Source organism: Polyodon spathula, chromosome 6 (genome assembly GCF_017654505.1).
Source record: "Polyodon spathula isolate WHYD16114869_AA chromosome 6, ASM1765450v1, whole genome shotgun sequence".
Classification (NCBI taxonomy): Eukaryota; Metazoa; Chordata; class Actinopteri; order Acipenseriformes; family Polyodontidae; genus Polyodon; species Polyodon spathula.
The window spans coordinates 31794053-31820010 of NC_054539.1; the positions used below are offsets into that span (position 1 = coordinate 31794053).

Below are 25958 nucleotides of genomic sequence, written 5' to 3' on the forward strand. Positions count from 1 at the left end.
TCTGGCACTCGAGATCTGTTCCAGGCCTGGTCTTTATTCCAACTTGGTCCTAAATTAGTTAATTACCTCTAACAGCTTCAATTAACTACATTTGAATTTGCTTGGAGTAAAAGCCTGGACTGGATTGGATCTCAATGGCCAAAGTTGAGTACTACTGGTGTCCAGTAACCAAAGAGCGCCCATGTCGCAAAAGAAAAAGTGGCTAAGCGAAGCCTTTCAACGAGTCTTGGAAAGATCGTGAATGGCATTTCTGACCTGAACACATTGTATCCCAAATCAGAAAGTTTCACAATTCAGTCCTGTTATCCATTTCCATAAGGCGTACCTGGGTGTCCACTGCAGTCACAGCAGACAAACCCTTGCTATCTTGCGAACTATTACTGTGAGACTGGATATGAGGTCAAATATGTTGAATTACCAACAAAAAAGCTGCTGTTTTATCTGCAAGTCTGGGAAACTGACATTTGCTTCACTGTCATCATGAAGCCAGATTAAGTCTTTCTTCCACTCCACAATTTTTTGTCAGTTTATTTTCATTAATTCTTTCTTTATCGTTATTGATTTAAAGCTTTACTTTTGGCTTATTGGTGCTTAGTTGTAAAAAAAAACTGTTTCGATAACAAATCTTACCAACAGCGTTACAGTTCAGATTCTAACTGTACAACAAATATGACGTGCGGCAAGAAAGTTCAGACTACTTCAGTTATGCCATATGGGGGTGGGGGAGGTGGGGTTATGTTTATAAAAATGGGTTTGTAGATCAGTTTTGTTCAGCTTTTTGGCACACTGGCCCATTTTCCTTGATTCACAAAATGGATACCTTGTGCACTATACTGTATACATTGTATAGTTAAAAAAAAAAAATGTTACCGGCCCAGTTAGGCCTGTGGTGCTTCATAACTACTGGCCAAACTGCGATCTCTACCAGTCCCAGGCCACCGGACCATGGTTAGTGTCAAACCCTGCATAAGAAAATCTAAAGAGGAATTCCCAACAGTGCAACAAAATAGACTTCCGTCTGTACTGCATGCATCCCAGCCTTTTAAAGTTTAGTTTTTGGGTGGTAACATACATTTGAAACAGACTTTTAATAGTTTATATATTTATTTTCTTTGTAATGCGCATTTTCCTGTTTTGGACTAAGTAAAGAATACAATTCATTCATACTAATAGCATTCAGCGTAACAAAATAATATCCTTCAAAAAGATTATCCTAAAATGCTTTAAATTAAGTAGGGTTTTGGATTTCCTCAGGATATTTTTTTAGATTTCCCCAGATTTCATTTTGAGGTTTAATATGTGTAATTATGTGCCAAAATGTGCAAGAGTTATTGCAACGAATGTCGAATTAAATGTTTGTCTCTTGTATTTCAATTCTTAAGGTTGCCCTACTAGACTTTGGAGCTACAAGAGGATTTGATTTGGACTTTACTGATGACTACATAGAGGTGAGAAAGCACACATGCATATAGTGCCTATAGAAAGTCTACACCCCCTTTCAAAATTAAAACTAAAATGCATTAAAAAAAAAAAATTTTTCATTTATCTACACATTCTACCACACAACTTCGAAGTGAAAAAAATATTCAAGAAATTTATAGAAAATTAATTAAAAATAAAAACTGAAATAGTTTGGCTGGATAAATATTCACCCCCCTTATAATAGCAATCCTAAATTAGCTCAGGTGTAACCAGTCGCCTTCAAAATCTCACACCAAGTGGCTCCACCTGTTTTAAATTGTAGTGATTCGCATGATTTCAGGACAAAGCAGTTCCTGTAGGTTCTTTCTGCTGGGTAGTGCATTTCAAAGCAAAGACTCAACCATGCTTTAAAAAGAACTCTGGGACAAAGTTGTTGAAAGGCACAGATCAGGGGATGGGTATAAAAAAATATCAAAGGCCTTGAATATCCTTGGAGCATGGTCAAGACTATTATTAAGAAGTCTATTGCACCAGCAAGACCCTGCCTAGATCAGGCCGTCCCTCTAAACTGGATGACCAAGTAAGGAGGTGACTGGTCAGAGAGGCTACCAAGAAGCCAATGGCAACTTTTCAAGAGCTACAGGCTTTTATGGCCAAGACTGGTCAAAGTGTGCATGTGACAACAATATACCAAGCACCCCACAAATCTGGCCCACCTTGAATCCTGTTTTGAAGAATGCCAAAAAAAAACAAAAAAAACACTCAGGAGATTCTGTAGCCATGTGGCAAAAAGTTTAATGACCTGATGAAACTAAAATTGAACTTTTTGGCCTAAATGCAAAGTGAAGGGAATCAGGGAGAGGATATAAGAACATTTCCAATGCATTGAATATCCCCCAGATCACAGTAAAGTCCATTATTAAGAAATGGAGAGCATATGGCACAACTGTGAATCTGTCTAGAAAAACTGAGTATCCGGACGAGAAGGGTACTAGTCAGGGAGGCACCAAGAGGCCTATTGCAACTCTAAAGGAGTTACAATCTCCCACAGCTGAGCTGGGAGACACTGTGCAAACGACAACAATAGCCCGGGTGCTTCACAAAACTGGCCTTTATGGGAGAGTGGCAAAAAGAAAGCCATTGTTGAAAAAAATTCACATCAGATCTCGGCTAGAGTTTGCCAGAAGGCATGTGGGAGACTGTGAGACCAAGTGGAAGAGGATTCTATGGTCTGATGAGACCAAAATAGACCTTTTTGGCCTCAATGCTAAGTGCTATGTTTGTTGCAAGCCTAACGCCGCACATCATCCTGAGAATGCCATCCCTACAGTGAAGCATGGTGGTGGCAGCATCATGCTATGGGGATGCTTCTCTCCGCTTCTCAGGGCCTGGAAAGCTCATGAAGATAGAGGGCAAAATGGATGCAACAAAGTACAGAGAAAACTTCCTGAAGTCTGCAAGAGACCTGGGACTTGAGAGAAGATTCATCTTCCAGCAGGACAGTGACGCCAAACACACAACCAAAGCCACACTGGAGTGTCTTAAAAACAACACGGTCAATGTCCTGGAGTGGCCCAGTCAAAGCCTGGACCTGAATCCAATTGAGAATATGTGGACAGAGTTGAAAATTGCTGTTCACCAAAGGTCCCCATCCAACTTGACGGATCTTGAGCAATTTTGCAAAGAAGAATGGTCAAAAATTGCAGTGTCCAGATGTGCAAAGCTGGTAGTGACTTATCCAAATAGACTCATGGCTGTAATTGCTGCCAAAGGTGCCTCTACCAAATATTGACTCATGGTGAATACTTACGCAATCAATTATTTTCTGTTCTGTATTTGTAATTAATTTAGAAGAATTTGTAGATTTTATTTTTCACTTTGACATTATGGACTTTTTTTGTGTTGATCAGTGGCAAAAACTCCTAATGAAATCCATTTTGATTCCATGCTGTAGCACAATAAAATGTGGAAAAGTCCAAGGGGAGGTGAATACTTTTGAAAGCCACTGTAATACTAGAAACTGAATGTATCTGCATCATTGTATGAGTGTTGCATATTAATTGACAGATATGTTTTTGTATTTAAAATCTAGCTGTATGGTGTATTCAGAAACTTTCTTTGCAATTTTGGTAATTAAAATTAACCCCAATGCCAAATGCCTCATGGACCAAAGCAGAAAAGGGTCAGTGGCATACAGAAGATATCACAGAGAAGAAGCTGTATTATGTATGTACGACTCGTGGTCTTGTTGAGGAGGTTTAGCTCATTAATAATACATGTGAGCAGTTATCATTCAGACACCAGACAGGTGTGAGTGAGGTGGCTGTTTGCACCTAATGACAGAACAGCTGAGCTTAAACACCATTTTGATTTATGATTCATAGTGATCATTATCATCTTGAATTCACCAGGTCATCAAGGCAGCAGCTGATGGGAATCGAGAAGGAGTGCTGAAACGGTCCATAGATATGAAATTTCTTACTGGGTATGAATCAAAGGTAAGAAGTGCTTAAAAGACAATAGATAAAAAACCCCACACACTTTCATTGTAGAAAATTGTAAAACCTTCCATAAACATTATATAATGTTTGCAGTAAAAAAAAATGCCCAGGTATAGATTAACCGGCAAATTACAGTATGAATGTTAAAATTAATGCAATGTCAAAGATTCCAAAGTATTTGTGAAGATAAGATGATGAACAGCCACATGACTGGGTGTTGCTCCTGCATTTCCCAGGTGCTACTACCTGTCCCAAGGAGTGAAGAGTAGATTTAGTCAGCATCACTAACAGATTGTACAAATAAGTGTAAGTTAAATATACCTCCCTGCAACTGCCAGCAAGTGAAAGTCCTAAGTGGTTGCAACCAGGTGTAGCAGGCTTTATTTTGCGTTGTGGATTTTGTTTCGAAATGAATCCGTCCTAGACCAGCCTTGCCTTCCAATAGTCAGTTGTCTGCATCAGATAAAAAGGCATGTAAGAAGTAACCAATCTCCCCTCACAGTACAGCCTCCTAAATACATTGCAGGTATTAGATCTCCATTATGCAGCACACACACACCCCTCCTCCCCCAGCATAACCCATATTCAAATGTAGACTGCACTTGCATGTGCTCAGGCCCAATGGAAAAATATATTATTCATACAGTCAGTTTTTATAGCGACTCATCCCCAGATATAACTTTACATTTTCTCCAATTATAATTTGTTACTTTCTTGCTATAGTAGTTATTAACCAAAAATATTATTTTCAATAGACATTGACTTTTACATCAGTCACGTTTCCTTTAGCTAAATATATTCGGTTACAAAAATAAAAATAAAAATTCCCCAGTACATATCACAATATACAAAAGTAGTAATAACGATATTTACGTTACTTAACCCAGCTAATATAATAGAAAATTAATGTTTCAGTGAAATAACAGCACAGTGGAAAGACAACCTGCATGGGTGCTAGCGCTCCAGAGGGACTTTGTTATTGTTTGCTGTTATTGTAAGGTGCATGGGCTACACCATCTAGCGGGTGGGCAGTGGTAGTTAGTTCTGGTGAGTTTACGTGATGGGAGAGCCGCAGCGGGGGTTGTGTGGGTGTCTGTGGGTGCTTGGGTTTGGGAATGTGTGGGAGGTTGGGGTGCCTAGACTGGTGGTGGTTATAGATGAGTGTATGCCGCCCCACCCCACCCCACCCCCTCTCCTGAGAGTCTGGAGATCCAGGACTGGTGAGGACTGGCGGAGCACAGTGATTGGGGGGAAGAGAGCTGGGGAGGGGGGCCCACAGTGGTCTGGTTGGGGGAGGAGGGAGTGTTTTGGTCAGATGAGGGGGACTGGTAATAAGAGAGTGACAGATAAAGATCTACTGTGAGATACCAAAACAAACGGTCTGAGATCTATCAGGTAACTCTGCATTACTGCATACAAGAAAACAGGAGCTAGGATACAAAGAGTGAGTGGGAGGGAGGGAGGATTTTTTGTAGGTTTTCTTGTTTTGATGGTGTGGTCCTGGCCCAAACAGGGACCATTAGCGTGTCACGGAGGGCATTTAAAAGCTCCACAGACCATTGCACCTGCATCAGTGGTCTGTCTAGTCTTTCTAAGAATTTGAAAAGAAACCCAATTTCAAATGTAACGACTGTGGTTATTACAACAATATATGCAAATATATGGCGTATATTAAAATTAGATCGCAAAATTATTTTTAATACCTAATTAACTGAATTAATTTATTTATATTTTTAAGGGTTCAATACATGTGGATACATGACACAATTTATATTAACCCTTTGAAAGCCATAGGTTTACTTTGCAACCTAGTTCTTATTTTGCCCCTTTTGAAAGTCAGACTAACTGTCCAGAAGTAACGAGTGGGTTTACAAAATCCCAACAATAAACAAACAAAATTGCAAATAGTGTTTATTACGCCAGTGATGTAGAGGATTAATACAAAATCAGCAATTCTATGACTGATGCAGCAGGTTTTGTTTGCTCTTTTTTTTTTTTTTAAAAGACACTCAGTGTAATGAAAACAAGTTGATAATAGCGCTGGTAAAAGACTAAGATTACATTAATACTTGGTGTTAACATTTACACAATAACAGATTATATATATATATATATATTCAGTAGTAAAATGACGGGAGTGTAGCCAACTGCTTTATTCAATAACAAAAGTGAAATGTATGGTTTATTTTTATGTGCTAAATGAACGCATAATTCCTGCATCGTACTATATTGTATCGACGGACTTCTTACATGAATAATATTAATTACCAAGTGAGAGACGGTTGGGTGCCTTTTTTTTTAGATGTTGCAGCAAAGCTGTGGTGTTGTGGTGATATTTTATCTTTCCTTTGCATATGCTGCACTGAACCTGTGAATTGCTAGGTTGGCCAAAGAAATCCCACACAACGGTTGTGTGTCTGGTGATTCTCGCAAATATTTGGGCACAAGGCTTCCTCCATCACTTTCTGAACTCCTTTTCTTTTCCTGGTCTTCTGTACTAAGAGTCTTGCTATGTGAATCCGACATATTGCTGTGCCGCTTGCCACTCTCAACAAGTCACCACAAAAAGGGTTTCCAGGCTGCTTTGTTTCATTTATTTTTTTGCCCAATTAAAGCACTTTTCTAACATAAAATCAACAACATTTTGTGGGCTGTAGCACGAGGATAGAGGTTAAAAAAAGGATATAGGTTCTAAACAATATTGCAACTGTGCCACTGCTTGTAAATTAATAACAATAAAGAAGTGCTGACAAATTAGCAAAATCACATTTTGAATAGGGTTGCATGGGTATTATTGAAGAAACATGTCTGACTTACAGTTTGATGCAAACAGGCTGTATTTATCAAAAGAGAGAACAGAGATAGTCACAGAATAGAGAATGTGTGTGTTGTTAAACAAATACAAACTGCCATCTTCATTTTTTCTGTATAACTTTTATCTTTTATTACTATATCGCCTTCACTCTCAACCAAATCAGTAATACCGATCTGCTGTTCAGTATTCCTGCCAATATCAGACCGAGTGAACAGCTGTTCAGAATTATTCATTATTTGAGAATGCACCTGCTGTGAATGTAGCTAATATATGAATGCATATATTAAGGCGATTACTCGAATACCAAGAAGATTCCTGTCTTTTTGTTGTTAAATGAACCTTTAAGAAACACACTATTCTAAAACCATTATATTATCCAAAAATGTGTTCAGTATGTATATAGTATATAGTTATGTCTCCACTAGCAACTTTAATTACAGCCATAAATAAAAACATTTCAATATGTACGTGATTTATTTTACATCAAAACATCAGAAAGCATTTTGGGATATTGGAGGATACACAAAAAATGTAGTTTGGTATTACAGCGTCCACACTTCTGACAAACCGCACTGCCTGATGAGATCTAATTTAGAACCAGGCTTGAGACTACCCCCTGAGGTGGTCTCTCGTCTGGTTCTGGAGTGTGGTATTTAGCTCTTTTAAACCAGATTAAAGACAACTAATTGGTTTAAAGGCATAATGTTGACAGGGCCTTAGTTTAACAACAGCTCCCTAATCATTAGCACCAAAGTCATGGTAGTATAATCTGAAAGTTAAAAATAAATTACGCACAAAAAAGATCAAACCCGTTCAAAGTTTTCTTCTGCAGCTCCGGAGTCCAGTCATCAGCTCACTCAGCTTTACTACAGACTGCAACACAGTTTTGTCTCAGCAAAAATATTCAGAAGGATTAATCCCAAGAACATAAACAGTTATCACAACTTCCAGTCGGTTCTTATTCCTTTGTCTGTCCTTATTCCTCCTTATTTATCATTTTATTTAAACTATCAGTTAGTTTGGTTTAAAGAACAAAACTGCTACAATTAAAATGTGTACCCGCTGTGCTAGTGTGAATCTATAATTATCTGCCCTTGCTCAAATGTCACCATTTTAGACTAACCCTCTATTTAAAGATGCAAATTTTAAAGGACATAGCATACTGGGCACATTTGCAGATCGCTACAAGATATAACCACAAGACTCAATGCTTTGCTATTATAGGTGATGGAGAATGCCCACGTCGATGCTGTGATGATCCTGGGGGAGGCTTTTGCATCAGAGGAGCCATTCAATTTCGGCTCCCAAAGCACCACCCAGCGCATCCACAATCTGATCCCTGTGATGCTGAAGGAGAGGTTGACCCCTCCCCCGGAGGAGACTTACTCCTTGCACCGCAAGATGGGTGGCTCCTTTCTCATCTGCTCCAAGCTCAATGCCCAGCTGTGTTGCAAGCACATGTTCCAAGAGGCTTACACCAAGTACTGGAGTGGAAGGAAAGACGGACCAAACAAATGAAGAGGAAACACTGCAGGCATGTTGTTTTTAAAAGCCCTGCCAGACTTCTCAACTGTCAATTGAATGTATAATATTGGATGTAATTTAGGAAGTAATACCATCAACAACCAAAATCATGCAAATGTTTGTATGACAAGCCCCATTAAACACCCCGCCCCCTTTTTTAAGTTTGAAAGCTATACTTAATAAAGAAGAAAAAAACTTAAAATAAACTGATCCATAACCAGCGTTAAATGCATATAAGTGTAATGGTTATTTAAAGTTTGGTTAATTGAATAGAATGCTAAACCCCTGTAGTAATACCACATGGGTTCTTTGTAATGCTGCAATGGATGGGAGGAGAAAATGAATAGGCTACATCCATATATGGAGAAAGACAGTTAATAATAGTTTATTTCCAATATAAAAATGTGTAAAGTGATCACTGGTTTCTACACATCCCTGTTGTGGGGGCATGTTTAGAGGCTGAGCTTAGGCTAGCTGTTTGCAACCCTTCTGTTACAAATGGGCAAATCTTTATCAGAAAGTGATTCTAGGTTTTTAAATATTTTGGTGGTTGGTAATTTTTTTTTCTACTAGTTTCTGTGCTCTCTAACTTTTTCTCTCTTGTACTGAAACTCTTCATAGCTCTGCTTTATCTAGGACTTTCTGTGACTCTGCCTTGCGTGTTTTTCCTGGTAGTGATTTATTTGCTGTTTTTCAGCTTTATATTAAATGTATGTTTCATTATCAAGTAACTGATGGTATTGAGTTGATTAAAATAATATTTGTAGGCTGTGTTTTTTTTTTTTAAAGACTAGCTTCTTTAAAGGGAAGGTAAATATGATAGTCTTGATATGATTTGTTTGATCTTTTTACAGAAGGATACAAAAAAAAAAAAAAGTTTATACTTTGAATACAATATGTGCCAATTAAAATAACCGTCCTTTTGTGACTGTTATATTACTTGATTTGTTGTCCCTCCCCCACTAACACCAAGGTCCATATTGTATAATGTGCTTAAATAAAATGGAGGCCAAGGTCTACTACTCTGTCTGTCTGATTTTTGTGATTTTTAAATTTAAATATTGCCTGTCTCTTTGGACAGACACACTGAAATGCAAACCTTCCAGAACATTCTGTTTTGACTGACCCTAGATTCTTTAACTTTAAACAATAATTAAAGTATATGCCAAGCCTGTAAGTTGATCTGTTTCCATAAGATTATAACTTACATGCTCATATTCAGTGACTAGCGGTCAAACTGGCAAGTGAAATATACTTTAGTCTTCACTATAATTACAGTGGTCATTTTGATGTGTTTATCAACATATTTATAGTACTTGCAGAACTAATGTATGTGCTAAGAGTATGTCAGTTGAATACAGTACGTAATTTAAGTTAACCAGCCTTTCTTGTACAATTCACAACATGAAATGTATTTGAGTAGAGTTTGTATAATGGCTTGGGGTTATATTTCTAAAAACAAACTTACAGCCACATTTCACTTTAAAGCTAGATGGGTCTTCAGAAACATTGAAAAAGAGACAGGGTTGTAGTGTACCCTGTTGATTGCTTTGGCATGAGATACAGTACTATGTATGTGTATTAACCAAACATAGTTGTTAGCAGTTCAGATTTTTCCTGCAATGTTCTTGTAAAAATATATCTGGGTGATTAACCTGTAAACCTGCAAGGTTTTAATCCAGGTCAATATGTGGCTGTTTATATAAACAGAGATATACATACTGTTAAATGTGTTCCCCCCTCTAGGAACAGCATGCCATCTGAACACTCAAGCCATGGAGTCTGCTGTTCTCCTACTCAGGCAGGTACAGATTCTGTAATACATCATGAATTGTTGTTCAGTTCCAGCCTTTGCCATGCTACTTTACTCCTGAATCTGTACATACTCCTGAATCTGTCACTCGTTCTGTATCTCTTTCCCAATTTCCTGTTTAAAGGAAAAGTTTCAAATGTAATGATTTTGGGGTGTCTGCATAAAAATGCAGAACTTATTTTGGTAAATGTTTACTTGGGAGGTGGATTTTGCTTGTTGTTTTCCATAGGATTTGTGGGGTTTAATACATGGATATTGGGAAAAAAAAAAAAAAACGCTTTAAAATGAAATGTTTCTAGGTGAATGTATTTTTTAAATCAAAATAGAAAAGATTGTACTGCAAGCAGTGGATTTTTATATAAATGCTTTCAAATCTGATGAAAATAAAATGCTTGTGGTGAAAATGTTGTATCTGTATGACTTGTGTGTGTATGTATGCATGCAACACCAGCAAAACCAGTGGTCCTCAAAACTGTTGTGCCCATGTGTTGTGCAGCTAATAATATGGAATACTGCAATATTAATGTATTGGTTGGGGAACTACTGTAAAGTCATTGCAGTGTACCACTATGTGCTCTAAAAGCTTTTGTGCCATTTGTTTAATGTGTCTTTTTAATCTTTTTTTTTTTTTTTGGTCATGAGAAAAATGTTCATACCCTCAACCTTAGGGAATGCACAAATATGCCTGAGATTCACTTATTGTGTTTTTAAGTAATTTATTTACGCTGAAATATATATGTTTTTAATTACTTGTATATTGGGCACTACAGCCTGTTGTTTGTTATATCCCCCAGTGGCCGCCTGCCTCGCATGAAGCCAGTGGCTTTAGTCGCTCCTTCCCAGGGAACAACATTGTAAGTCAGCTGACTTTTTGTGCTCTTCCCCCAGGCTGTCATAGCTCCGGCTGGAGTTATTTTATTTTCGTTTTGGCTTCTGGTGTTTATCGCTGTCAGGCATGCAAGACCAGTCTCCCTGTTGAGGACAAAGCACATGCTCTTCCTGCCTGTGGTCAGAGCACGCAAAGGAGGCACTAGTGAACCGCAGTGTTTGTATGTTTCTCCAAGCGCATGCTGGAGAATGCCATCTTGGTGCCATCTGCCGCACCTGTCCTCTTGGGTTTCCAGGGGGCTACGGGCGTAGATTGGCAGGAGGATGACATACTGTCCATAGGTGCCTCTGAGAAGGTGGGAGAGCAGGAGCCAGCTTTCCCATCTGAGGAAATGGAGTCAGACAGTACATCCCCCTGCGGTTAAGGTCTACCTGTCGGCAGTGGTACCACTGATCAAGAGGGCCACTGCAATCTTACAAGGGCCCTGGCCTACAGAAGATGAGACAAGGCAGTCCATCTTTGATGATGAGCCAACTACCTCTTCATTGTGTCCTTCTGTGTGTCAGCTCCTATGAGTCTGGCCCAATTTCCGCACTTGGCCGTTTTGGCTTTCCCAGCCACGCGTGCCTGATGGGATAAAGCACTGCTGTTGGATGCCCCCTATTACACCAGGGTATACCTTCGGTCCTGCAGTGGACGAGATGATGCAGGACTCTCACTATGCGTGGGAATCCACAAATGAGTTGGTGTGCTTGCTTCCCAAGCGACTACCCCTGGTGTGCAAATTGGCGCCCTAGGCCCCAGAAACCTCCAAGACCAGCTATCACAGGCCCAGGGCCCCTTCTCAGGGAGCCATCTGGAATATTGGCGTCAGTGCAACAGAAACATCTGGGTTCTTACTACCGTTCAAACTGGTTGCTCGTAGTTCAAGCACAGTCCCTGGTCTGCTGTCACAGACCCACAGGATACCGTTGTGGTGTCAGGAGGTAGCAGCTATGCTGTAAAAACGGGATATTCATATGGTACACCCTCCAGTTGGAGGAAGGATTCTACTCCATGCCCAAGCGGGATGGTCGACCTCAGACCAATCCTCTACCTCAGGCAGGTCAGCCTGTGCTGAGCCGAAGAAGGTTCATTGGCCAAGCGCTGTCTGGGTGGGGTAGAAGTTAGGTTCAGCTGGGGAGTCCTTGGCTCACTGCGCACCAGCAACCCCTGTCGCTGGCTGGGTGCCTGCAGGCCTGTACGCACTTCAGAATTTACGCTGCAAGTTCTGGATATGGTTGCATGGCAAGCTTACACAGTGAAAAAAGCAGACGGTTGACAGCACTTGTTTCTGAGGATGCGAGTGCTTGTTTTCATCTCTCCCGAGTTAGTTTGGGGGTTGCAACGGTGAGCCAGGCTAAATAATAATTTAACATTGAAATTTTTTAAAAAAAAAAAACAAAAAAAAAAATAATAATCTTGACTATACAACAGCTGTTGCGGTCACTCAGGCAATGCGATTGGTTCACCACAGTGGACGTCTATTTCCATATCCCCATAAAAAACGGCGCACTTAAGTACCTGCAGTTCGTCTTTCAGGGAACAGTGTATGAGTTCAGGGTCTTGCCGTCTGGCCTCTGTCTAGTTACCCATGCCTTTTCTAAGTGCAGGGAATCTATACTGGCTCCACTGAGGCTCAAAGGTATTAGAGTACTTCATTATTTGGACGACTGGCTCATTGTGTAGTCTCCCATTCAGACAGAGGCTCACACTTAATTGGTCATCAGCCATATTCAGTGGTTGGGTGTTACAGTGAATCATGCGAAGAGCCAGCTCACACCTTCTCAGACAGCCTCCTTTCTGGTAGTGTGCTTGGACTGGGTCCATGCTGTCCACTTTGTTGGATAGTATAGTGCAGAAAATATTTTCTTAATGGTGGAAAAATATAATAAATGACATTAAAAGTGACGTAAAAGACTGGAAAATATGATGAATTCAATAAAAAAAAGATGTAAAAAACTGAAAACAGCATAACGTACCAGATTTGAATGGGAGCTTCCTTGCTTTCTGCGCAAGCAAGCACAGTGCGCCGAGTACCACTTTTTAACGCATACTTGAAAATAACAATACACTGGTACGAAATTAGTTACTTTCACCTCTGACTACAGCAAGGGTAGGCAACCCTGGTCCTGGAGTTACACAGTCCTGCAGGTTTTGTAGGTATCTCTTAATCATCAATTGCTAAATACCTGGAACACATGGCAATTCTGACCAATTAAGCCAATCATTGAATCAATTAGGGCTTGAAAAATAAGTGTCTGTGGCACTGCAGGACCAGATTTGCCTACCCCTGTTATCTACTTTGACTTCAATTCATGTAAAATCTGCCAATCTTTAGAAAATCTACACCCCCTTGAACTTTTTTCACATTTTGTTGTGTCAGTGCCTTAGAGTTTCATGCATTTAAATAAGGATTTTTTAGCACTTATCTACACACCATACTCCACACTGTTAAAGGGAAAAAAGTTTTTATTGAGAAATATATATTAAAAATACAAAATTGAAAGATCATAATTGGTTAAGTCTCCACCCCCCTGAGTTAATACTTGGTGGAAGCACCTTTGGCAGCAATTATAGCCGTGAGTCTGTTGGAATAGGTCTCTACCAACTGTTCAAGCTTTGTCGAGTTCCTTGGGGAGCGTTGATGGAGAGCAATCTTCAAGTCATGCCATAAATTTTTGATTGGATTTAGGTCGGGGCTCTGACTGGGCCACTCAAAGACATTTATTTACCTTTTTGTTCCTTAGCCACTCCAGTGTAGCTTTGGTTCTATGCTTTGGGTGATTGTCATGCTTTGAGTGAACTTCTGTCTCAGTTTCAGCTTTCTTGCAGAGGGCAGCAGATTTTCCTTAAGGACTTCTCTGTACTTTGCTGCATTTATTTTCCATTCAGTCCTGACAAGTGTCGATGAGAAACATCCCCATAACATGATGCTGCCACCATCATGCTTTACAGTAGGGATGGTGTTCTTTGGGTGATGTGCTGTGTTGGGTTTGCACCAAACATAGTGCTTTGCATTTAGGCCAGAATGTTACATTTTAGTTTTGTCAGACCACAAGTTTTTTTGCATACTTCAAATGGGATTCAAGGTGGGCTTTCTTGAGTAATGGATTCCTTCTTGCCACATACAGGCCAGATTTGTGGAGCATTGGGATATTGTTGACACATGCATACTTTGACCAGTCTTGGCCATAAAAGCCTGTAGCTCTTGCAAAGTTGCCATTGGCCTCTTGGTAGCCTCTCTGATCAATCTTCTTGCTCGGTCATCCAGTTTGGAGGGATGGCCTGATCTAGGCAGGGTCTTGTTGGTGCCATACACATTCCACTTCTTAATAATCACCGTGATAATTGACCATGCACCAAGGGATATTCAAGGCCTTTGATATTTTTGGTTACACAATGTGGACACGAAAAATTTCCCCCCACCTGTGAATAGGTTGGTTCGACAAAGTCAAAAACAAAAATTAATAAAAGATGTTTAAAAGATATAAAAAAAATGAATCTTTGTGGGGGTAGGATGTGTACATAAATAATAATAATAAAAAAAAACTATTTTAATGTGTTACACAAACCGTTGTTTCCATTTTGTAAAACTTTTCCCCAGACATCTGAAAAGGATATCCGAGACATATATATTACACAAAGAATTTATTTTTAACTCATAAATAAAAATAAATAAAAACCGTTTGTCTTGTCAACGTTTGCAGAAATGTTGTTTTCGTTTAATTGCATTTGCATTTTTATTGTCTGTAATGCAATGATGCATTTATGAGATTGTGCTTCAGTTCATTTGATATCAGACAATGTATTAATCTTTTCTCTTTTAAACAAAAACATACTATGTTTATGTATTTCCCTTTTGTATAGGTTCATAATGAAATGAAAACATGAAATAACACACACACACACAGATTTCTACGTTGCCGCTGCACAGCGATTGCTAATGTTATTCCTGTATCAATTCAAAATGATTTTAATTTTGGTAAATTAAGTGGTATTAAATTATTCTGAATTCTTTTTCAATTTGAGACTTTAGTGCCTAGTTTTACACTGAATTTGCCAGGTGAATTCATTGATGTTGCTTGTAAACAGTGATGGTATGTGCTGGGAATGAGTGGAGATTCAAAGCAAAGCGCAGAATATATAATCACACAGCAACTTCCTGATATGAATTAGAAGCTCTAAAAGTATAATAACTATATGATTGATTATTCTTTTTTTGTTCATTTTTATTTTTAGTAAACTCAAAATTAAGGTTATCAATGTTCTATTGTTTTCAATTATATTTTGGCTTCTAGTTTAATGGTTACTAACCAGTGATTGGATAGTTTATTTTTTTAGTGTGCACAGGTTTCCTAGTAACTGCAATATTATTTGTGTAATAGAAAATAAAAAAAGGACTCGCCATTAATATCTCTGAGTCATGGGGCCCGAATGTTTGAGTCCAAGTCTTGCAGCTGTGACTCAAGTCCGAGTCCTACAAGTCTGCCATTAGATAATGGTTACATTTCTATTTCAGGTAACCAGGGTTATATTTGTTTATTAAAGTTAAAAACTAATGTTATTACTTTGTGAAAGCATGTGTATGGTCACTTTGTTTACTGTAAACAGACAACAATGGCAGGGATTATTTTTTTAAAAATGCGCTGTCTACCTTGTTTTTACTTGAAATACACACAAGATTGAACTAACATCTATTGCTTGCTTTATTTTGAAGTTAATTCACAAGGGTAAAGTAAGGCCTTTCTTACTTCTGGGATATTTTTCAACTTTAAATACAGTATTGCATAAAATGGCTTTGACAATGTTTTGAAAATGAATATTGGAACGAATATCCAAACTAATTGTAAACAAATGTATGTATTTCAGTTTTAATAGCCATCCATTTTAGCATTTTCATTTGGGAATGAAAAGGTTAACAATCACTAGAGAGCAACACTAGAATACAACTGACCTTGGTAAACGAGATGACCATATGGGAAACGAGAGAAATTGTGTCTTGTTTGTTTAAACCTTTTGCGGTCCTATGTCGGACCAGGTACGACAATATAATTTTCCCTTTCCAGTCAGATGTTCAACCCTGTCCGACATCATCAGAAAGACATAAAGCACAGGTCTCTAGTCGTTTTTTCTCCAGAAAAAGCAGAGAAAATCTTTCAATGGCTGAGTGAGACCAAAAAAAGAAAAAAAGGGTGTAGCTCACAGCCCCATGCACTATAGATAACACAAACATAAACAAAGGAGACAGCTGCTTTTGCACCCAGCACTCAAAGAATATCAAAGACATATGCAGAGCTTTTTGAGATATAATAGTAATAAAATAATGACTTGGATCACATTATTGAGGAGTCTGGTGATAAAACGAGTGATCACGAGAGGATTTATCAGTATGCACATTTATAAAGAGGTATGTGAAAAATACAGCGAACAAGGGGTATGGCTGGAGATACAGTACTGAGTGTCCTTTTGCGATTCAATGCCTTTTCAACCTGTTTTACTCTGAAAAATATATTTTAAACAGCAAGTGCAAAGGGTTAAAACTTGCCATTGGGCTCCCAAGTGGCGCATCCAGTAAAGGCGCTCCATGTAGCCTGGAGATCACAGGTTCAAATCCAGGCTATGTCATTGCCGACCAGGACCTCCCAGGGGGCAGCGCACAACTGCCTGAGCGCTGCCCGGGTAGGGATGGCTTAAGTCGGCATGGCAAGCCCCAGCTCACTGCGCACCAGTGACTCCTGTGGCTGATGGGGCACCTGTGGGTCTGCAGTGGAGCTATTCAGATCTGTGTTATCCTCTGGCACTATAGACCTGATGGTTTCGCTGTGGATCTGCAGTGTAAAAAACAACAGCTTGGCAGGGACACGTTTTGGCTGTTTCCCGAGTCAGCAGGAGGTTGCCCCAGTGAACCAGGATTAATAACACAATTGGCAATTCCAAATTGAGGAGAACAACTGGGTAAAATCATTGGCAATGACTATTTAAAAAAAAAAAAAAAAAAAAAAATTAGAAATTGCCATTTGTTACCAAGCTTTTACCAAGATGGCCTGCTAAGTTGCCAACAGTAAATTCTACATTACTTCACTTCTGAAATTCATTAATGAACAATACTAATGAAGCATGTATATACATTACAGACAAGTGAAACATTTTATAATTCATATTTATAAATATCACAATGTTGAAGTTAACATGATTTTCAAATAATTATGGAATTAAAAATCATTGACCTGAATGAAAAAAAAACAATTTTCTTTGCAGATACATTTTAATTAAATAATTGCAGTGTCCCACAAGTAACTGATTCAATAAGAGCATACAGCTTGCATTCAATAATACCATGCATGAACAAATAACTGAAGTAATATTTAAGGCAGAACCTGGTTTATTCGCCAAATGTTTATTGAGGCTTATTATTGGGAAACAAAACACATTGTTAATTGCTGGGGTTGAGTTTAAAATATGCTAATAGTGATGGAGGTACATAATGCAAACCCAAAGATCACAAGATGTTCTTTTCTGTGTCTGTTGCGTTTCACAAATTCTAAAGCTTATCTGTAGACTTCTCCCCCCTGATCCCTGCTGAAAGGAGATACCAAATCAGGTGTTTAATTTAATTTGGTTACAAACAATGTTATGATCCAGTGGTTTTCAAACTGGGGTACACGAGAAAAATCCTGTAATGACGGACAATGCATTTGTTTTTACCATGTTGTAGTACTTTGAGACTTAATCGAATCAACAATATTGAATCGCCTTTCAAATAAAACCAGAACTGTACTGGTATACGTTTCCTTTCTGTTGGGGCGAGGTTAACTCTATACACACCCAGCTGGCTGCTGACGGTGAGCGAGCAGTGAGCGCACACATGGCTAATGTATATATATAAAAATAGCAGGGCTGTGGCTGCAGTCGGGGCTAAAAAACTAAAAGCTCAAAGATTGTCATTGTATGATGTTGCTTATTTTAAAAATATGTAGTATTTACTAGGTACATTTACTTTCTGGAGATTAAATGTTCAGTGTTGTATCCACATTTACGTTTTTAAATAACAGTATTATTGAGTTGAGCAGGCAGCTGGGCCGCCCCACTTAGACAGTGAAACCACTCACTTGTTCTGCACTGGAGTGACATGACTGTTATCTTTACTTGCAATACCTCCACACTGGTAGTTATTAATAAAAGCAAAAGCATGATTATTATTATTATTATTATTATTATTATTATTATAAGAAAAATGGAATCCCAGGATTAAAAAAAAAAAAAAAAAAAAAAGTCAATCCCTAAATTCTGGGATTGGGAAGAGTATCCGGAATCGGGTTTCCTACCCCAGACCGAGTGTGCTCATATCATACAGCGAGTACCCTTTAATTGTCTTACAGCTGATTAACATGAACAGGTTACTGCACTAAACACTTTAACATGTCAGCATTTTGCTAAAAGTGTATAACATAAATACCCCGTCTACTTTCAACAAAGCTTTTGGAAATATTCTGGCTGGATTTGATCGCGCACAAGACACACACACAACATTTTAAATTGTCGTTGTTCACGTGTTTAACAGTAAAATTCGAGTTCAAATGAAAAAAAAAAGCCTCTATTTGTAACTTTTTAAAATGTTTTTATGCCAGCTGCCACGTCTGTTTTCTCTTTGTACTTTCTGCATTTGTTGGAAGAAATGCATGACTTTGCTTTTCTGATTTTGTTTTAAATTGGAATCTTTTGTTTTTCAGATTCATAACCTATTTTTGGGCTCTTAATTTGGCCTTGTTTCGACATTGGAGTCTTTTTCACAGCAGTTTTCCATTTATAGTACTTGGCTAAATTCTAGCTCCTTCTCCTTCCCTGTGTGTCAGAATGACATACCCAGTGTACGGCTGCACTGTTTACTAATCAGGGCTTAGTTTTACTGAATTCTGCCCTGCAACACATGACAAATCTGAAACCGAACTATTGGCCTCATTCAAACAAGCCATTATCAGCTTCTAGTGTCTAGAGTGAAGAAGTTTTGCAAGTACTTAATCTACTAATTAGAAAAGACCATATTTTTCCTGTTTTCATGTGTATATTATGACCTCACCTCTGAGGGGGTACGTGGTAGACTAGATTACTTGGAAAGGGGTACGAGGCCTATAAAGTTTGAAAACCACAGTTATGATCTAACCTTGATGAATGTCTGAATGTTCTTAGAAGAAATGTATGGACAAATTGGTTCAGTAATGAGGATGATCCAAGTTTCAGTGGTCTTCAATATTCATTTTTCTGTGAAAAAAGCTTTGAGATCATTGGATTTCAACCCCCTCTTTTCCCAGCTCTCATCTTCTACTAGACTATTAACGCTTTTGCAACATAAATCATTTATGATTACAGTACTGCCCCACCCCACAGGTCATGTTTAGGGTAAATCACTTAAATACATTTAAACAGCTGACCCCCCCCTATGGTTTTATGATATTTTGCATATGTCAATCTCCAGTATAATCAAGTTAAACAGAACAAGAAAGTCTACTGGCTGGAACCACCAATATATATATATATAAGTAAAAGGTTTTTAAATGTACACAAAAAGTTAAAAAGAGTAAAAGAATCTTATTTTCAGAACGTTTGGGGCAAAAGCCCTTCAGCTGTTTAAAAAGAAAAGTACACACAGTGCAGTGTGTTTAAGGTAAATCACTTTTTAACTGTGTACATTTTTTAAAAACCTTTTCTTTCATACGCCTTCAATTTTGTACACTGCAGTTGTATTTATATATATATATATATATATATATATAATATATATAATATATATATATATATATAATATATATATATATATATAATTGCAATAGAAAACTCATTTTCTTTCATAAAATAGCTCTTGGGGACTGGTCCTCTAAAGCACACATTCAACTTATGTAAAAGTGACAATGCTGCAATCAAAATAGGAGGCTGATGGAAAATGGGTTCATGTCTTTGGACACATGGTGTGTTATTGCTGAACTATGCAAACAACAGGGACGTGAAGGACGAACCATACAGGTACTATGAGATGTGAGTGATGTGGGATATGAGACAATCTGTGCAAATGCTGAAGTTACACAGCAGAACTGTAGTGGAAAATGGCACGGTGCCATGTGGACTTATACAACAGCTCCACCTACTGCTGTAGAATAGAAATTCAGCTACCTCTTAAAAAAAAATACTGTTCCATTTTAGAGCCATAATACCTAATAAAATGATTTTTCCTATTGGCCATTACTTTTCCAATGGGTTACAGTTTTTTTGTAACTTAAGCTCTATTTTCAAATGAAATTTTCAGCAATCTTAACAACTGTAGAACATGGAGTTGCTGCCTACCTAATCATAGAAATGAGATCCCAGTGAATGCAATAACATAGTATTAGCTCACTCACATGAAACTTCCTACACAACTAACAGGAAAAAAATATACCAGTAGTCTTTTATGCTCATTATACTCTACATCAGACTTGCAATGTTTAGATACATTATTCTCTACTTGTATTTACAGTATTAAAACAAAAACCTGTGACAGCTTATTCCTGTGTTCAAGAGAACTGTAAGCCATTTATTTCAACGGGACGGCGTCATTGCTGCTGACACTTGAGGCAACATGACAAAGGAAGAATCTAAACTGCTTGAATGAAGCTGCTAACCATTCACACCTTTAAGCACTCGTTGGTATTCAATACACATGTCGACACTTTTAACACAACGAAAACACACTGAGAATGATTGAGAATGCTTTTGCCCTGTGGCATGTTTACCTTATAGATACTGTCCCTCTGACCAGCAATGTAAGTGTACAGGATATAAAACTAAATCCAGAAGACCAAGAAGAGCAGCAGAAACCCCCCCATCACTCACCAACAACCACCAGCACAGCTAGATCGCCATAAATATTGCAGAGGGTTACATTCCAGAGCACCCCTTATCTCTTTTTATTTATTTACTTTAAGCTAACGAAACATATTCTACTATAAATATCACAAGTTCTATCTATAAACTTAATACATATGTTTATATACATTTGTAAATCACTTTCTTTGTTTTTACACACTCAAAAATCCTGTCCAAATCGTGATCGTGATAAATGGGAGTTGTTGGCAACAAACACATCAGCTCAAGTTCAGTAGTCTTTGCACTGCCTGCCCACCCCCCACCCCCCCACCAAAAAAAAACAACTTTGCATCAGCTGGTCGACGTCTTCAATCCAGTAGAAGTTCAGATGAAGTCTTGGTATTTTATTTGAATTTTGCATCTCTTATGGCCAATGAGGTGAAAGGTGTGCTGCAGGTTCCCAAGGAGAATGATTAGAATGAATGAGGTCTGAGGTCTGAGGGACTGGAGAAGGAGGGAGAGGAGAGACTTGATTGAAGATTAGATGACTTGTGAAGCTCATGTTTCCCACCCAACGTGGTCTGTGCTCCCTAAGGAGAGGCTCTTGGTTTTGTGAGGGGAAGCTGGGCTGGGCGGGCTGCTCAGGTTGGAGCTGTTGGAAGCTGTGGAATGTCGAGGGGAATCGGAATCCTGTAACAAACAAAAATGTAAAACAAGGTTTAGACTACAAACATTAAGGGGCCTATTTCAAACAAAGTGCAAAGGCAAAGCTCATGAGTAGAATCAAATATTTCAAATGGTATACATCTAACAAGAAACAACTTACCCTAGGATTTCATTTACAATGGCACGCACTGCTTATATTGACATTATTGTTATATTGTTAAAATAGCAAGTAAAAAAAAAATGGTATCACTGCGAAAAATGTCAAAAAACATTTAAAAAAGTTATCTGTTAATTTTTAAAAGCTGCTATAAGGATAGTGGCATCATAATGAAAAAGTAACCCTAGGGTTAGTTGTAGGAGGGAGCAGTTACATTGTTCTAAATAGTTTTTTGTTATAAAGTAAATATTTACTTTTTTTTGTTTGGTTTCAAAATAGAGCTCCTAATGGGAAACTGCAAAAAATTTGTTTTCGGCTCACATGCAAAGCATAATGCGAGCCTATGCTATTAATTCTGCCTGTCCTTTTTTGTAAATCATTAACAGAGGTATTTCGGGGTTAAGCTGGAACTTTATGGATACAGAGCATGCTGATGATAGCTTGCCATTCCAGTTTACTTATATAATAGAAATAAAATAAATGAAAAAGTCAAGCCTTAAAATTGTGCCAGGGAAACAGGAATGCATCACTGCTGTGGACTTCAGAACTGATTGTAACATTCCCTACGTTGGGGGTGAGGTTTAACATTACCTTAACTTTACTAAGCAGGGTCCTTAATGCCCTTTTCAAATCAGGAGTCTTCTCTGCTGGGGAGACAGCCTGCCACTGGAGAGGAAAATAACTGAGTTTATACTCAGCTCCCACTCCCATCAGCTCCCATCATCACCTGATCAAATTTGGATGGGCCATGGAATAAGAGGCAGCGGTACCACTGCAGTCAGGTTACGGATTTGAATCTGGCATTGAGGTAACACGGTAAAAGACGTTCCCATATAAATTTATTATGGTTAACCTCCCGCACTGGTAAGGCACTAATGAGATTAGGTCTGTAAGCAAGGGATAGGTCAAGGGATTGTTTGGTAACTGCACCAACTTTGTACAATCATCTATCATCTAAAAAGCAGCTACTACTTTTTGAAGTCAGTTTATTATTTAGTTTAAATTAATCTTAATGGATAATCAATTCCTCACCCCAAGCAAGGCAAACAGAACCACACTGAGGAGTGAGCAAACATGCTCGGAGAAATCTGGGGAATAAATATTTTTTTAAACAAACAGGACAGGCAAAATGTAAATATTAACCCTTTATTGCATGTGAGGACAGGTATGTCACATACTTGAAAATGAAAGTTGGAATACGGCCTTAAAGCATGATAAAGTTTCCATGACGTCTCTGTAATTCATGCAATATAGGATTAACACGCAAGAGTTGTTAAATACATAACAGAATATGTTGTTTTATTAAATTTGGGGATTTGGAGTGGAAACAAGGTATATCTGTTTGAAATAATTTCCACTTTGACAAGGGTACCTTACCTCTCTTTCAAACTGTGATATTGGTGCATCACCACCATCCATCCCCCCAGAGGACAAAGAGCCGTCAGAAGGTGACGCAATTGGTTGTCTTTTGGCCCCGTAGCCTCCTCCCGAGCACTCCTTCCTGAGAGCACTTCCATTCTGTGCTGTGGATCCTATATCACAAGTACACTCAGATTTAACATGGATGAACAGAACACACTAATCCTTCTACCCCCTCCATAAATCAGTGATTCCACCATCAATCACAGAAACTGCCAGTGAATGTAAGGGTATTATCATAACCCTGGTTCCCTGAAATAGGACTGTAACCATTACTGAATAGGTATTTACCCCCTAAGACCCAAATCCTGAAAACTGTATACCAAGGCTGCTCAGCGAGCTTGTGATGCAGTCATGGCCCGCCCCCGAGGGCACAAAATGTTAGGTGAAAGGGAACGTGAGGGTATTATCATAATCCAGGTTCCCTGAAATAGAAATGTAACCATTACCATAATGTAGCCAGAAATTACCTGAGCAGCTCCTTAAGGAGCCCCATATGCATCAGACATCTGCTCCCAGGAGATGAACACGACTGACTCATAAGGCTCAGCACTATTTTCTTTTCAGGCCTGCTGTGTTGGAGTGAACGCAGTGATCTTGAAGGGTAATGGTTACATTTCAATTTCAGGGAACCAGGGTTATGATATTAACCTAATGCTCCCTTTCAAGTACGAAATGTAACCATTAGCGTATGGGATAGACTACCCAAGCTATAGCAAGTGAAGGACTTGCAGCACCGGCAGATGTGCTAAAAAGGAAGATAACTGCCTATAGTATTCTGGCTGAGGACCGAAGAGGATCCATGGCATAGTACAGTGAAGAAGAACCTTTATGCAGTGTATATGCTGCAAGGTAACCTCAGCATTTGATATCAGAAGTCCAAAAAATGGTGTATGGCTAACTACTCCAGGACTTAAAGTGAAACATAATACAATTTTGTTAAAAAGCAGAATGAGTGGCTGCTTTTAACACACTGGTCCCAAAATCAGGGTTCTGCTGATGTATGACATTTAGTCAGTAGAACCAGGTAAACGTATGAGGCGTGGCCCATACTGCAGTGTTGCAAATGTCTGCAACAGATGCACCCTGGAATAATGCTTAAGAGGTTGCAAGACCTCTTGTGGAGTGACCAGTGAGCTTCTCTGGTGGGGCAGGTTGGCTGGATCTTGTGCAATCCTGTCTCTGCAATCCACTGTGACAGCCACTGTTTAGACAGGGCTTGTCCGTGGAACTTTGACTCGAAGCAAATAAACAATTGTTCTGATTGCCGCCAGCTCTGGGTATGGTCAACATAACATATCAGTGCCTTAACCGGGCAGCGCCTATGTAAGGAAAGCTGTCTTTAATGATAGGAATTTCAGCTTTGCTGAATGTAGGGGCTCAAATGGCAGTTTTGTCTGCGTCTCCAGCATGACATTAAGTCGCTAGTGAGGGGCAAGGTCCTTTTTAGTGGGTATTAACCTCCAAGCACCCTTCAGGAACCTCCCCAGGAAGTGTGCTACTGGGGAGACCGAGACAATTTTAATATGGCAAGCTGGTATAGCTGCCAGGCAGACCATAAGCATGGAGGGAGATCTGCCTTCTGCAAAAAGGTCCCGCAAAAATTGCAGTATATTTGCCATGGGACTGAAAACATCTCGTATGGTGCTAAAAAGCAAAAAGGAGAAATAAAATATGCTCCAGCTGACTGATCCCAGGGAAGGAGTGACTCGAGCCGCTGGTTTCATGTGGGGCACAAGGCCGCAGTGGGACGTAACAAGCAACAGGTTGTAATTAGCATAAATTAGTAAAAACTATAACAGCGATTCGTTTAAATATCACATATAATTTGTGTAAAAACACAATAAATGCTAAATGTATACAGATAAAAGCAACAATGTACTTATCTAAACAAGACTCTCCGATAAGGTCAGTCGTGAAAGGAAAAGCGGTGCTGTGAGATTTCCAGATTCACACAGACATAGTGAAAATCGTTTTTATGAAGTGTTCTTTTGGTGGGTTGCAATATTACTTCTTTATTTTACTTGATATTTTCCATTACTCTGCACCTAGTTCTCTGCATTTGTTCAGTACAAAATATTATTTCTTTTGACTCCTCATACATATGCAGTAAATAACATTCGATTCTAAATATTAAAGTCAAATAGAAGCTTATAAAAATTGCATTCACATCTGCTAGTTTTAAATATGTATTTTGTTTATGTATAGGAAACATTCTCATCTCAAACAGAATAAGATTAAAATACAATGTGTGCCTCTTAATTCAAGGTTAGACATGGTCATAGACTTGGAAATACACACCCATGGTTGCAACTGGTTTTAGAAGAGGAAAGCTGTCAGTAATCTTATAAAGCAGTATACATTTGTCAATCTAACTTAATTGCACTTTAACCTCTATGATTGCTTTCATTACAATTACTTCCCCTTAAGCTCTGCAGCTCAGCTCAGTTCTGAACTGAAACAAAGTAAACGGAGAACAAACACCAACTAAATTGGTCCTTTAATGAACTTGTGAAGCATATTTTCCCAGTTGGAAAGCCCCTAATTGGGAAGCACTCACTTGATCCCAGTCCGCTGCTTGCACTCATGGAGCGGCCTGGCTCGGCGCGGGACTTGGTGATGGAGGGGATGCTTACAGACCCGCTGAACATGGTGCGGCTCTCCTGAGGACGGAGGTTCTAGTGGTCACACCAAACAAAAAAGCAAAGAATAACCAATGTGACAGTTGGAATTGTCAAAGCAGAGTTTTGAAAGGAATAGGAGCAGTTAGAACCCATGGGCAGTCACAAATACCGTTGCCCCATAAACATTTGACAATAAAATTACAACTACCAAGGGAAATGGTCGAATATATACCTGTAACACTTTTATTCTTAACAGATGCAAGGAAAAGGGATACATCGCTACAGTTTTTATTACTATAAATTTTGGTC

General features: G+C 38.8%; 2 protein-coding genes across 5 annotated transcripts in view; one reads left to right on the top strand and one right to left on the bottom strand.

The window, feature by feature from the left end:
- coq8aa (coenzyme Q8A, genome duplicate a) overlaps positions 1-9281 on the top strand; it is an 87115-nt gene extending 77834 nt beyond the window's left edge. Inside the window, exons 13-15 of the mRNA XM_041252743.1 lie at positions 1383-1448; positions 3834-3920; positions 7963-9281. Of these exons, the coding sequence (XP_041108677.1) occupies positions 1383-1448; positions 3834-3920; positions 7963-8256 (447 nt within the window). The 3' untranslated portion in view covers positions 8257-9281. The remainder of the gene's footprint in view (positions 1-1382; positions 1449-3833; positions 3921-7962) is intronic.
- A 10476-nt stretch (positions 9282-19757) lies between these two features.
- The window catches only part of LOC121317125 (serine/threonine-protein kinase MRCK alpha-like), a 196234-nt gene continuing 190033 nt past the window's right edge, over positions 19758-25958 (bottom strand). The window contains exons 37-40 of one of the 4 annotated variants that reach the window (XM_041252747.1): positions 25586-25703; positions 22984-23138; positions 22198-22272; positions 19758-21473 (exon numbers count right to left, since the gene is read on the bottom strand). In XM_041252747.1, coding sequence (XP_041108681.1) covers positions 21342-21473; positions 22198-22272; positions 22984-23138; positions 25586-25703 — 480 coding nt within the window. In that variant the 3' untranslated portion in view covers positions 19758-21341. The remainder of the gene's footprint in view (positions 21474-22197; positions 22273-22983; positions 23139-25585; positions 25704-25958) is intronic. The other 3 variants (XM_041252745.1, XM_041252744.1, XM_041252746.1) reach the window with 3 other exon arrangements.